Source organism: Meleagris gallopavo, chromosome Z (genome assembly GCF_000146605.3).
Source record: "Meleagris gallopavo isolate NT-WF06-2002-E0010 breed Aviagen turkey brand Nicholas breeding stock chromosome Z, Turkey_5.1, whole genome shotgun sequence".
Classification (NCBI taxonomy): domain Eukaryota; kingdom Metazoa; phylum Chordata; class Aves; order Galliformes; family Phasianidae; genus Meleagris; species Meleagris gallopavo.
The window spans coordinates 17,951,265-17,963,440 of NC_015041.2; the positions used below are offsets into that span (position 1 = coordinate 17,951,265).

The 12,176-nt window shown below is 39.4% G+C and overlaps 1 protein-coding gene across 1 annotated transcript in view; it reads right to left on the bottom strand.

Moving 5' to 3' along the window:
• LOC100538555 (zinc finger SWIM domain-containing protein 6) overlaps positions 1 to 11,823 on the bottom strand; it is a 13,209-nt gene extending 1,386 nt beyond the window's left edge. Inside the window, exons 1-4 of the mRNA XM_031557240.1 lie at positions 7,579 to 11,823; positions 6,892 to 7,055; positions 2,600 to 2,681; positions 1 to 1,221 (exon numbers count right to left, since the gene is read on the bottom strand). The exon at positions 1 to 1,221 is cut by the window's left edge and continues 1,386 nt beyond it. Of these exons, the coding sequence (XP_031413100.1) occupies positions 359 to 1,221; positions 2,600 to 2,681; positions 6,892 to 7,055; positions 7,579 to 7,699 (1,230 nt within the window). The 5' untranslated portion in view covers positions 7,700 to 11,823 and the 3' untranslated portion in view covers positions 1 to 358. The remainder of the gene's footprint in view (positions 1,222 to 2,599; positions 2,682 to 6,891; positions 7,056 to 7,578) is intronic.
• Positions 11,824 to 12,176: the final 353 nt, after the last annotated feature.

Sequence of the window (12,176 nt, forward strand, 5' to 3'; positions counted from 1 at the left end):
TCACAGGATGGAGGTGTTTGGTTTTTAAAGCCATTGCAATATACGTTTGTTTTTGAGGCTGTGAACGTATACAGAAAGAACAGGAGAGCAATGTGGGCTTTTGCCACTTGACAACATATACTCAGTGTAAACCAAACCTTTTTTAACCTCTCTCTCATACAAAACAGAAAAAAGGAAAAAAATTAGACACACGAACTTTCACAACATGACAGTTTAGTTTGAAAACTCAATATAACTATACACATATAATACCGGTGTGGCTCTGTTTCTTTAAGTTAAAAAGGATACAAAGGCAGGCTCAAGTAAAAACAAACCACCCTTCCCTCCCCTATTTCACTCCTCATTCACACATTTTTTGTCAACCAAACCGCTCCCGAACCAACATCATCAGTTTCTTTTTGCCTTTGTAGATTTGTTTTAGGTTGTCAATGAACTGTGTAAACTGGATGTGTCCATCATGAGCCATTAAGAAGGTTTCTCGAGCCTTGCTGAGGAACTCTATAAACTCACTATAGTGTCGAGGGCTGATGTGAGTGAGACGTGAATGAGTCGTATTAATGTAGGCTCCAATCGTGGCATCTAAGAGTTGCCTTAAAGGGGCTTTGTCCAGTGACATGAGCTTACCAGAGTTCCTCCTTCCATGAAGTCCTACCATGCCAGGAGTGGTCAAAGTACACCTACGCAAAATGTCTGATAGTACTGTTGCACATTTGACACTTTTGACAACCAGAGGTATTATAGCTGCTAGCTCATTTTTCCCAAGGGAGTGGCTGAGCGCACATGCCCACAGAACGTCATTAATGGCAGGGTGTGTGTCCTGATTGTAACTCAGGTTGAGATGTGTCATGGCCAAAGTGGCCAGCTTGTAGGCCCGCATAGGGTAGCCGCGGTGCTCCATGTATCGTGCTATAGTAAAAAGCTGCGAGTAGCTCATGCCTGTTGTAGCAGCATCTAGAACGATTTGGTAAGCGGTCTCAAAAGCTATGTGATCCTTTTCACATAAGGTCAGTGCAGAGAGGGCACAGTTTTGAGGATCCTTCATGGCACACTGAAGAGCAAGCGTCCTAGCACTGCTGGCCAGCTTCTCCTGCTGATGGCAGTCCAGGTGCAGACGGACGATAGTGCTGTTGGACATCACCGTTGTAGCAACAATACTAGTGGCTTCGGTTGGAGTGAATAGTGTAAACCAGTTTTGCATGATGCTATCCAGTGCATAAACACCTGTAGAAAGAAGAGATCAGCTGCAGCTGATAAAAGCCAGTGATACAGATGCTTAGCAAGAGATTATGTTTTTAGCAGTCTATAAGGTTATCAAGGGGATATGTCTTGCCAAGAAAGCTCAGAAAAAGACAATAAAACAGAAGCTAATGTGCAAAATCTGCAGCAATCACTGAAGTGCAGAGAACAACATAAAAAAGTCTGTAAGGCAAGCTTTAATCTCCTAGTGTAACAGTTGAGCTGTTTTACATATTATTTAAAACAATTTGGATAACAAGATCTGGCTCATTTGGTCTCATCACATCATCAAAAGCAATCTTCATATTGAACTATTTTAAAAGGCAATTTTAACTTCTTTTCTCAGTGTGGACCTCAAGTGCATGCAGAAAAGAACATGAAACCACGCTAATGGCTTACTTACGAGAGCATACTAGGCATGCCTTAAAAAAAGAGAAAAAGACCCAAGAATCCTAACCCACACCTGCTTCCAGGTTTTCAGATACAGCTTGAATCAAAATCAAACACACCTGAAGACTAAGCTGTATATTAGGAAAATACTTGGAGCAATATTCACTACTTGTTATTATCTGAAATAGATATTTTATTTAGTATCACTTTATTCCTGGTGTGAATATGTTTGTTTGACAGGGGGAGAGTGGGGAAAACTCTGACTGATGGGTTCTGTAATTTAACTTTATAGCCAACTAGAGTGCTTTATTTATGCTAGAGACAGGTTACACACATTTGTGAACCCAGATAAACCACATCCTGAGGTCCTCATTTTCTCTGCAGGACTCTGATGCTTCCTGTGCATCCCTTCACTCACAGGAAAAAATGGAGCACAGCCAGAGCATACCGTAACTTCATTTAAATAAGCAGATTCCTTGCTTTACTAATATGATTAAGTCTCAAGAGTACTTTGCATGACATTATAGGTTCTTTATTGGATACTTCTATTAGAATATGTAAACTAATTTAAAGCTTTTATAACCAGCATTTTATTTGCCAATACGCAACTGCACAAAATAATATCCAGGCACTATGCATAATATACCCTGAGTAATAATTATCTCTGCAAAGATACAAGAATGTTAAAACAAGAGCACTGCATCAAAATTTTGTTACACACCCGTGTATGCTGCAGGGCAAAAAGGTCACACTGTATTACTCACATATTATCTCACCTGGCCTGCGCCTATTCCATCATGTGCTCAAGAAAATCACTCATTATTGCCATAATTAATACCTTATGTAAAAAGGAACTTTCTAGATAACAGAAAGGTAGAACCACTTGCAGAGCTTGGGAATTAACAAAAAATTCAAGTTATCTAAGATTAACTGATGAAAAGCAGGAGCTCTTGAACAGCATCTTTGCACGTACCTACTTCTGTTGCACATGTTACCAGCCACCTCACCATTTCCCGCCGTCGCCAGTTCAGCGTTGACAGCGTCATCCGCATCACCTATTAAAACAGAAACAAATAATCCTAACTGTAAAATTGATACAAAAAAACCGCCAGCAGTTAGGTATTTAAGTTACTCAGATACACTGGGGTTCAAAATAGCAGCTTCTTGCTCTCTCTGCTCTGCTATGTCTTTCAGTTGACATGTCCAAAGATTTGAAAATACTTCACAACTATCTTAGAAGAGAACGTAGAGTTTAATTCCAACTGCAGGCCCTTCAGGTCTAAATGAAAGGCTCCATTTTGTTAGGGAAAAGCAAAAACAAAACAAAGTCCAACCAATTACGGATGAGTCAAATTAAATTACATTGTCTCTTCTCCCTCTAAGAAGAGTAGCCTTCAAAGTGGAAACATGTTCACTTTTGTTGGGCAAACTAACCCAATTTCCCCTACATGTGCGTTTCTTTTCACTGACTTAAATAATACGGACAAGAATTTGAATTTTAATGTCTGGTAATTCTACAACTAATTCGACGCACACTTGTAAATATGTTCAGATATTATTAAACCTCTCATAGCAATGATTTCTCTACCTGAACAGAGATCCTGCAAAAAAAGCTCCATCCAAAATCATTGAAAACCCAGAATTCTTAAAGCTTTGATTGCAGTGTCCCTATTATATTCCACTATCAGTTATTGCTTGTATTATTTGCAAAATGTAGGCAAAAATGTTTCTTCAGTAAAACAAAGACATTATACAGAAATTGCACAGAAAGCTTGCTTTGGCTAATCGGACATTCCACAGACACAGGTAAAGAATCCAAACAGTCTTCTCTTTTACTATCTCAGTCATCGTCCCATAGCAATAGCTGTAGTAATGCAGTTAGGTCAATCATAAAGCTCTCAGCAATGAGCAATACCTATTACAGTCATAAAATCCACTTATTAAACAGTTTGGAGTCAAGCAGTACTTGTAAGAGAGTTCTCTGCTCATGTGCCTTCCCAGTACTAAGGTGGCTTCAAAGCCATATGTAGACCTCTGTCATACCAGCTATTCTTGCCACCTCCTTTTGTTCTAAACTGTAGAAAAGATAATTAAGAAGATGGAAGGTCTACTAAAGAACATGAATGAACTGTGTGGTTGTGATTCCATGGTGGTCTCCAAGCATTCCTACCTTAGGAGTTGGTGACTGGCTGTCACAGGACAAGAATTTTGTTAGCTTTATCAGCCTCAAACATTGGAACATCAGCTTGATTAAGCTATAATGTAAGTGCTAGAGCACAGAATAATATTTGAAAGAAAGTTGATGTGTAAGAATCAACTCTATACAATTTCAAATGAAAACAAAGCTAATACAGAGCATGGAAAAAGCCTCTGCTTGAAGTACGTCTGGATTGGAAACAGCATCTCCAAGTCTAAATTCTTTGGAGTTGTTCTAGTTTCAGCTGGGATTAAACTGTTTTCCTCAGCATGTCTGGTATGATACTTTTTTTTATTTTCTCCTTCATCCCATTGGAAAGCAATGGAGTGAGCAAACAACTGCGTGATGCTGACCCACCTTCTGGGTTAAACTACAACATGAGTGCAGCTATCTGTCCTCTCCATCAATGAGAAAGTCAAGATGACTTTCTTTACTGATGCACACATAATTGAAGGCTAACACTCTTCCAGTATCAAAGACAAAATTTCAGCTTACCCCAACTATAGTGACCCCAACAGAAAATAGATCTATGGTCTGAATTCTGCTACTGATGCAAGAGGGAAAAGGTTAAAAAAAAAAACAACCAAACAACTGTATGAATGACAACTTCATTTAAAGTCTTCTCTGATTACATTCTTCTCTGTGGTGGTCTGTAAAAGGATCGGTCACAACAGTCTTCAGCAAGCACAGTCAATATAATAACAATTCCAGCGCAGACAGTCCTAACTTGAGAGGACACATCATCATATCTAGTCCCTTGATCTACAAGTTTGTCTTCAACTATACTGGAGTTGTGTTTTTTTCACCTGATTAAACTGATGGGCTGAGAACACTAAGAGAGGTGCCCTTTAACGATGATTAAAAATAAAACAAAAAGGAAAAAAACAACAATAAGGATTTCAAATAAAGCATATATCGATGTCTTGATCAAAGGGGAGCTGAAATTAATTTACAAGATCATCCACGTTGCTAAGGAACTATTTCACTTCCGCTCAAAACACTCCTGAGACACCTTTTCTATCAAGAAGAGGGCTTCTCAACAGGTAAGTCTGAAAATAACAGGAAACCCCTTTGAATGTAGTAAATTGTCTGAAAGTCAAGGTCTCTTCATTTGGTCCTAACGGATTTTTATAAGTTTCTTAATCTAGAGAAATAGAAGAGCTGAGCTACTCATGAGAGATGCAAGAAACGGCCAACCATTAGCTTTCACAGCAATGTGAAAACTCTTTGTCATACACACTGAAAAAGATTTATTTACAGGTATTCATGGAAAGGATACTACTTGCCAAATATGCATCAAGCAATCATCTGCACTAATTCACTCAGCAATTCTGCCAGCATACTTGTCTGTACATGTGCAATAATATTCTCATTGACATAGCATGATAGGCAAGTGGAGGAACAGAAACTGCTCTTTCACCTGCAGATCTTAGAACATCTGTATCAGTAAGATTCTGAAAGATAAAATGCACTTGAGGTGTTCTATGACTATTTTGCCATGCTCATGACTCCTTCCACGAGTAGTTAAAATGCTTTCCCCCTGCAGAACACATGCTGCCATTGGAAACAGGGAGAAAGAATGCAGTAGTCCATATGTTTCTCCCAAATGTAGAACAATGCAGTAAGCTTTTCTGTCCTGGAGAACCCAGAATAAGAGTTGTGAAATTGCTAGTGTCACCTTTCAAAAGAACAAAAGCAGTTTCTATACCAGTTTAGGTTTCATTTTATTCCAAATACTGGATTTAGTAGGAAGTGTAGAACCACAGAATACCCCAAGCTGGAAGGGACTACTGAAAAGTCAAACCCTATGTCTAAGAGCTTGTCCAAATGCTTCTTGAACTCTGGTAGGTTTGGCGTCATGATCATAGCTCTGGGAAGCCTGTTCCAGTGCCTCACCACTCTCTCAGGGAAGAACTTTCTCCCAAGAAATACAAATTCATGATGTTTCTCTTATTTGATCTCACTGAAGGCATTTGAAGGACACTATCAACCACACACAGGTATCTATAAACAATGGCATCAGAAGTGTACTGCTACTAATGAATTATCCTTCAATGTCTGAAGTGACTCACAGATCAAAGATCTTTCTTTCTCAAGTAAGCAAAAATTCAGAAACATACCTAGATCTGAAAAAAGAAACAGTTTTCCACAGCAACTTTAAGAATAAGAAAAGCTAATGAAGCGTACAGAATCATAGCTTTCCCAGATTAAAAATTTTTACTTCTAGAAGTCTAAAATAAGTAAGTAGTACATTTCCTTGTCATGAGAAGCAACTGGGATACAATATCCTCTCCCCAGAATTGTCTGCAATTTTTTTTATTGAAGCAAAGTTATAAATGGTTTCCTGATCTTTCCATGTTTTTTTGTTGTTTTGTTTTTGTTTTTGTTTGTTTAATAACTCCCTGAAGAGGGATGAAGAGATTTATTTTTGTTGAACTGTGTAATCTCCACAACACATCAATGTATGGCAATACTTCTCTAGATACTTAAAAGCCTAGCTGTTTCCTTTTAGCTTGATAAGTCTCCTAAGAGCCTTAAAACTGACCTGAGGCTGCTGCACACCTCAAACTGCATCTGATGCAGATGATCATCTCAAAGTATGTGGAGTGCAATATTTGATGAAAAAAGTGCGAGGGCTGCTGTTCGCGCTATCTGTTCTAGAAACAGGACATTACGATTGCCATTGGTTTTCCCTATTAATTCAGCAGGCAACCACCAAACCTTGTTTAGGAAAATGAGGAAGGGAAGAATGGGAGGAATAGTAAGAAGCTCCTCAAGACTATGCGAAATACCCAGCACACTGCTAGCCAGCAGAACTCTGACCCATGAACAGAATAATGCCCTGCAGCCAGCCGCTTCCAGTTCTTTCCAGCCAAATGGAACAAAGGGGCTGAGCAGACCCTTGTTCCAATGTGAAGTTTACCAGTCAACTTCACATCAACAGGCTGTATCTAAAAATTCTAGACAGAGCTCAAGCCAATATAGTCCTCATAGACTTAAAGATCTGAACCCACCAACAGAGTCTAACTGCTGTATTCTGCTGTCTTAATAATGAACAAGGGAAATACCTGAAGGCCCAACTCCAGAGAAACTTTTAGAAGAGTGATGTCAGGCAAGCTGTCCATGAGTGTAGCTATTTTAAATGCATCCTGCGCAAGTTTGAAGATGTGTGATGAAGAGTGGATGTTTTTCTGTATGGATTCTAACACTGTTTCCAGCCTCCGAACATCACCTGCAAGACGTAAACAGAATCAACAAAACAGAACAAGCTCCCAAGACATCCAGAGATGCATTATAATTAAGCTTGTCTTGCTGCAGCAATAGTATAATGATTCGGTTGTATGCATTTTGTTGTTATAAACCTTCCATAATTAAATCGCATATCAATAAAAGATATAAGAGAGCACAAATTCCTTTTGCATGTGATGATGTTAGTGTACTACATGCCAAAAAGTCAAGCTGATTTGTGAATTTTATAAGTGACTTGTCCACTGCTGGGTCTCACAGTCATGCATCAGAAGAACAAAAAGCTGTTTTCTCAGCCTCAAATGAAGTCTGTCTGGCTATCCTCTAGATAGCATAACTACTTTACTAGAAGATTTAGTGAAGATTTAAATCAGTTTAGCTTGTTGTCCCCATTTCAAGCTCCTGTCAGACTGCCATTTGGATTCCTAAACACAAGATTTAAAATCCGTTTACTCCATGTAATATTAAAAGCATACATTTAGCTGAGTATGTAACTGACAGCACTGTACCTTTGGCTGCTGTTAACATGGTTGATGCCAGCTCACACTGCTGAGATTCAATGTGACTTAGAGTGAACCAGCGGGGATACCGGTTTGGAACAACTGATGCAATGTGGTGTGGGCGTGACATGTCTCCAGAAGGAGCTGTAGATTCCAATACTAGCAACCTGAAATAAGGAAGAAATCCTCTTTCATTAAATCATTATTACATTAGGTTACTCATGAGCAGAACTAAAGCTTCAAGAACAACTGACCTTGTTTATAAAATATGCCCTTTTGGGTGTAAAAAGATATTGGAAAAATCAGTTCTTTTTTTGAGGAAACTGAAAAGCTTGGGGAATCTACTTGCTAAATTTGCCTATACCAGCAGTGATCTGTACGAATGCACAAGACAATTAAGCCATCAATTAAGCAAGGCAGTTGAGACCTTCTGCATAATCCTTAGAGTTGAAACATTTTTCCTTGCCTTTTTTCAGCCTCTGAACTACAGATCTCAGGATGGAAAATGCTTCTCCATCATACTGAAACATGTAAATGTTTTCCAATATTAATGCATGCACAACTTCAACTTCCTTTATGTGCAAATGATTAGGAAAGTAAGGAAGATGGTGATTCAAGAAGTCATTTGGATTTTGATCTTAAAAATCAGACATACCAAAAAGGAAATTTCACCATTTAACCACTACCTACCTTTTAAAGTCCTTAAGTTATAGTTTGCCAACATTGCATAATATACAATAATCTGATGTTAGGATCCCAAACAGCAGTGACACAGGAAGTTGCTTTTAAAGATACTTTTCAGACTGTTTTCTAATCCTCAAGCAAGAATTTGAGGTCTTATTCACTAAGAAGTATTCACACTTAGAAAATTCAAATTATTGTGCTTGCTCTTGACTATTATAGTAGAAGTGATGGCCAATAACAGAGACTCAACTGATAGCCCTTCTTCCTCCCAGAACTGATACACCATATACAACATAAATGCCAAAAGAAGTAGAAGTGGTTGAATGAAAATGTTTTTATTCAACAATTAAGCATGGTTTCAGGACATGAAGGGTTAATGAGACATCAAATGATAGTAATGAATAATGTCCAGAAACAAAAGCTTTCCAAATGCTAGTTTCTTCATTGGGTTTAAAGTTCGAGTTTTCTGGCACTCACAACACTCTAGCAAATTACTGTTCAAAAAATCTGAAGACTTACTTGTTAGTGTGCTCCTATACTGAAGGCTTTCTAATTATTTATTCCTGTAACATACCAACTGCTTCTTGTCTAAAAGCAATCTCTTCACTGTTACCCAACAAAGAAAGCAGGAATGTGTTTTCATGTGCTTTCACATGATTTGAACCTCAGTGCAGTGTATCACAGCCAATTACTTGAAATTCTCAACTACTTCATAATAACTAGCAGACACCTCTATTCTCCAACACTCATCCCTTCTGCGAAGTATTTTACAGAGAAAATGCCCTTACTGAGTAAGATGCAGAATATAAAGAGTTATGTGATATATACAGCAGTTTATACGGACACGGCCAGACTAAGTCTAAACTAACTACCTCAAATACAGTGCAACTGAAACACAGATTGGTTTGACTTCTGTAGTTTTCTGACGGCCATTTTGACTCTGTCAGATGGGCTAACTGTAACATGACCAGCACCTAATTGACTTCTACAGGACCTGCAGGTTAAGGTACGTTTGGGACAACCAGGGGATCAGGCCAGCACAGGTTCATGGAAGGCAGATCCCGCTTGACCAACCTGATCTCCTTTTATGATTGCCTGGTGGATGTGGTAAAGGCTGCTGATGTACTCTTTAACAAAACCTCTGACACTGTCTCCAACAGTATTCTCCTGGAGAAGCTGGCAGCCCGTGGCCTGAACAGGTGTACTATATGCTAGGCAAAAAACTGGCTGGATGTCTGGGCCCAGAGAGTGGTAGAGAACTGAGTTAAATCTAGCTGGTGAGGTCACAAGTGTTATTCCCCAGAGGTCAGCAATGGGACCAGCCCTGTTTAATATCTTTTGATGACCTAAACGATAGCATTGAGTATATCGTCAGTATGTTTGCAGATGACACCAAGCTGGGAGGAAGTACTCATCCAGCTAGTGCTAGCAAGGCCCTTCAGTGGGATCTGTGCAGGCTGGATAGCTGGGCTGGGGCCAGTGGGATCAAGTTCAACAAGAACTGGGTCCTGCATGTAGGCCGCAACGCCACAGGCTTGGGATAGAGAGGCTGGAAGACTGTGTGGAAGAAATGGAGCTGGGGGTGTTTGCTGATGCTCAGATGAACATGAGCCAGCAGTGTGCCCAGGTGGCCAAGAGAGCCAAAGGCATCCTGACTTGTTTCAGAAGTAATGCTGCCAGCAGGAGCAGGGAAGTGACCATCTGTCTGTACTCAGCCTGGTGAGGCTGCACTTTGAGTACTGTGTTCAGTTTTGGGCCCCTCTCTACAAGAAAGCCACTGAAGCCCTCGAGCATGCCCAGAGAAGGGCAACGAAGCTGTGAGGAGTCTGGAGCACAAGCCTTATGAGGAGTGAGAGTCTGAGGGAATGTGGATTGTTTAGTCTGGAGGAGGCTTACGGGAGAACTTACCACACTCTACAAAGACCTCAAAGGAAGTTGTGGCATAGTGAGAGTTGGACTCTTCTCCCACATAACTACTGACAGAACTAGGGGGAACAACCTCATGTTGCACCAGGGGAGGTTCAGGTAGGATATGAGGAAAAACTTTTCTGAAAGAGTGGTCACACCCTAGAATGGGTTGCCCAGCGAGGTGTTTGAATCACCGTCCTTGGAAACATTCAAGCATGTACATGTTACACTAAGGGAGATGGTTTAGCAGGGAAATATTGGTGGTAGGTGGATGGTTGAACTCGATGATCTTTTTCAATTTGGTGATTCTATGATTCATAGTAAGAATGGAGACCTTAAGATAGTTTTAGGACATCTGCAACGGTTTTAACAATTTTATTTGCATTCCTGAAGCAACTGACAGTATCTTTAAGAATTCTTTAAAAAAGCTCATTGTAAATATATGTTAGGGTATTTAGCAGGTACATGGAAATTACACACACCACATAAATACCCATCAGGAGGTTATTCTACAGTTTTCTGATACATGTGTGTGCACGCTAAAATTTTTTAAAAAAACAACGAATTAACCAAACTGCCAATTTGATTTGTATCAAGGGTCAACTGTCCTAGTACTGCTGATATACCTTTTTGCAAAGCTTTATACATGAAAAATAATGCGTGTCAATTCCTCAGCTGATTTTTTTCCAAGCACAGAATGAAGAGGAAAAAAGACGAACAAAATAATTTCAATAAATAGGAAAAATCTCAATTACAGAATGCAAAAGTAGCAACAAATAGGGTATGAAAGGAAGAGGCTGTTTTGGGGAAATCTTTTGTCACTTCAAATTTCACTGCCAGCTTCTGTGTTCCGCTGCTGTGAAAAGGAAATGCTGTTGTGAATTGGTGGCTTTCATACAATTTTGGCAAGACTAAGGAACATCAAAACAAGCACAACCTCTAACAGACTTAGCATTCTTAACTTTTTTTTTTTCTTTCAAACATCAATTATTTAGCTAGGTCTTAGCAAAGCTATCTTGTGACTAAACTAGTTCCCAAAACCTGGGTGAAATTCAGACTTAACAAGAGATCAGCTGAGCTACGTCAAATGTTCAGATTCCATGTGAGCAGTCAACTAGGTCACCACATATCCACATTTCTCTAAAGCTCCACTCTATGTGTTCTGATGCTGCGAGAAGATAAATGTAGACAATAGCGACCGTCAAGAACAGCACATCCTGTGTTTGCAAACCTGAGGTATATGAAAGGCACAATCTCAGCTTCTATTGATTTTTGTATTGTGTACTCCCCACACTGAAAGAGGATCAAAAAATGAACAGATGATTTTGAACACAGAGACAAACATCATCAGTAGCTCTACAAATTCACATAGATTTGTGTGTAGGTTGACTCTAAATATGTGTGGAAATCAAGTAGCTTTGGCTTTGTGAAGTTAACTTCTTTGAAAAATACTGAGGCAAAAAAAGAAATATGCTCCATTTCTAAAAGCATGAAGAACTACAGAAATTTCTAGGCAGCACCTTAACTAACTGTAAGGTGAGATTTTTATCTGTGACAGTTATATTTACTCACTGCCATGGAGCAAAAGATTCTCAAATCTCCTTCTTCTGATCCATTCTACCTGACAATCATGAGGCAAGTATTTGGTCTACTTGTTTGTTTTCTTCTCCTCATGAAGGCAACAGTAAGTCAATTTTTTTTTTTTTTAATAAGGAGTTCACAGAATCATAGAATCATAGAATTACTCAAGGATCAAGTCCAACCGCAGCCTAACCATAGTACCTGAACTCTTAACAACCTTCTGCTAAATTAAATTCCGAGCATCATATCCAAATGGCTCTTAAACACATCCAGGGACGGTGACTCAACCACCTCCTTGGGGAGCCCATTCCAATGTTTAACCACCCTTTCTGTAAAGAAGTGTTTCCCAATGTCCAACCTAAACTTACCTTGGCGCAACTTGAGGCCATTTCCCCTCGTCTTGTCACGTGTCACCAGTGAGAAGAGACCTACTC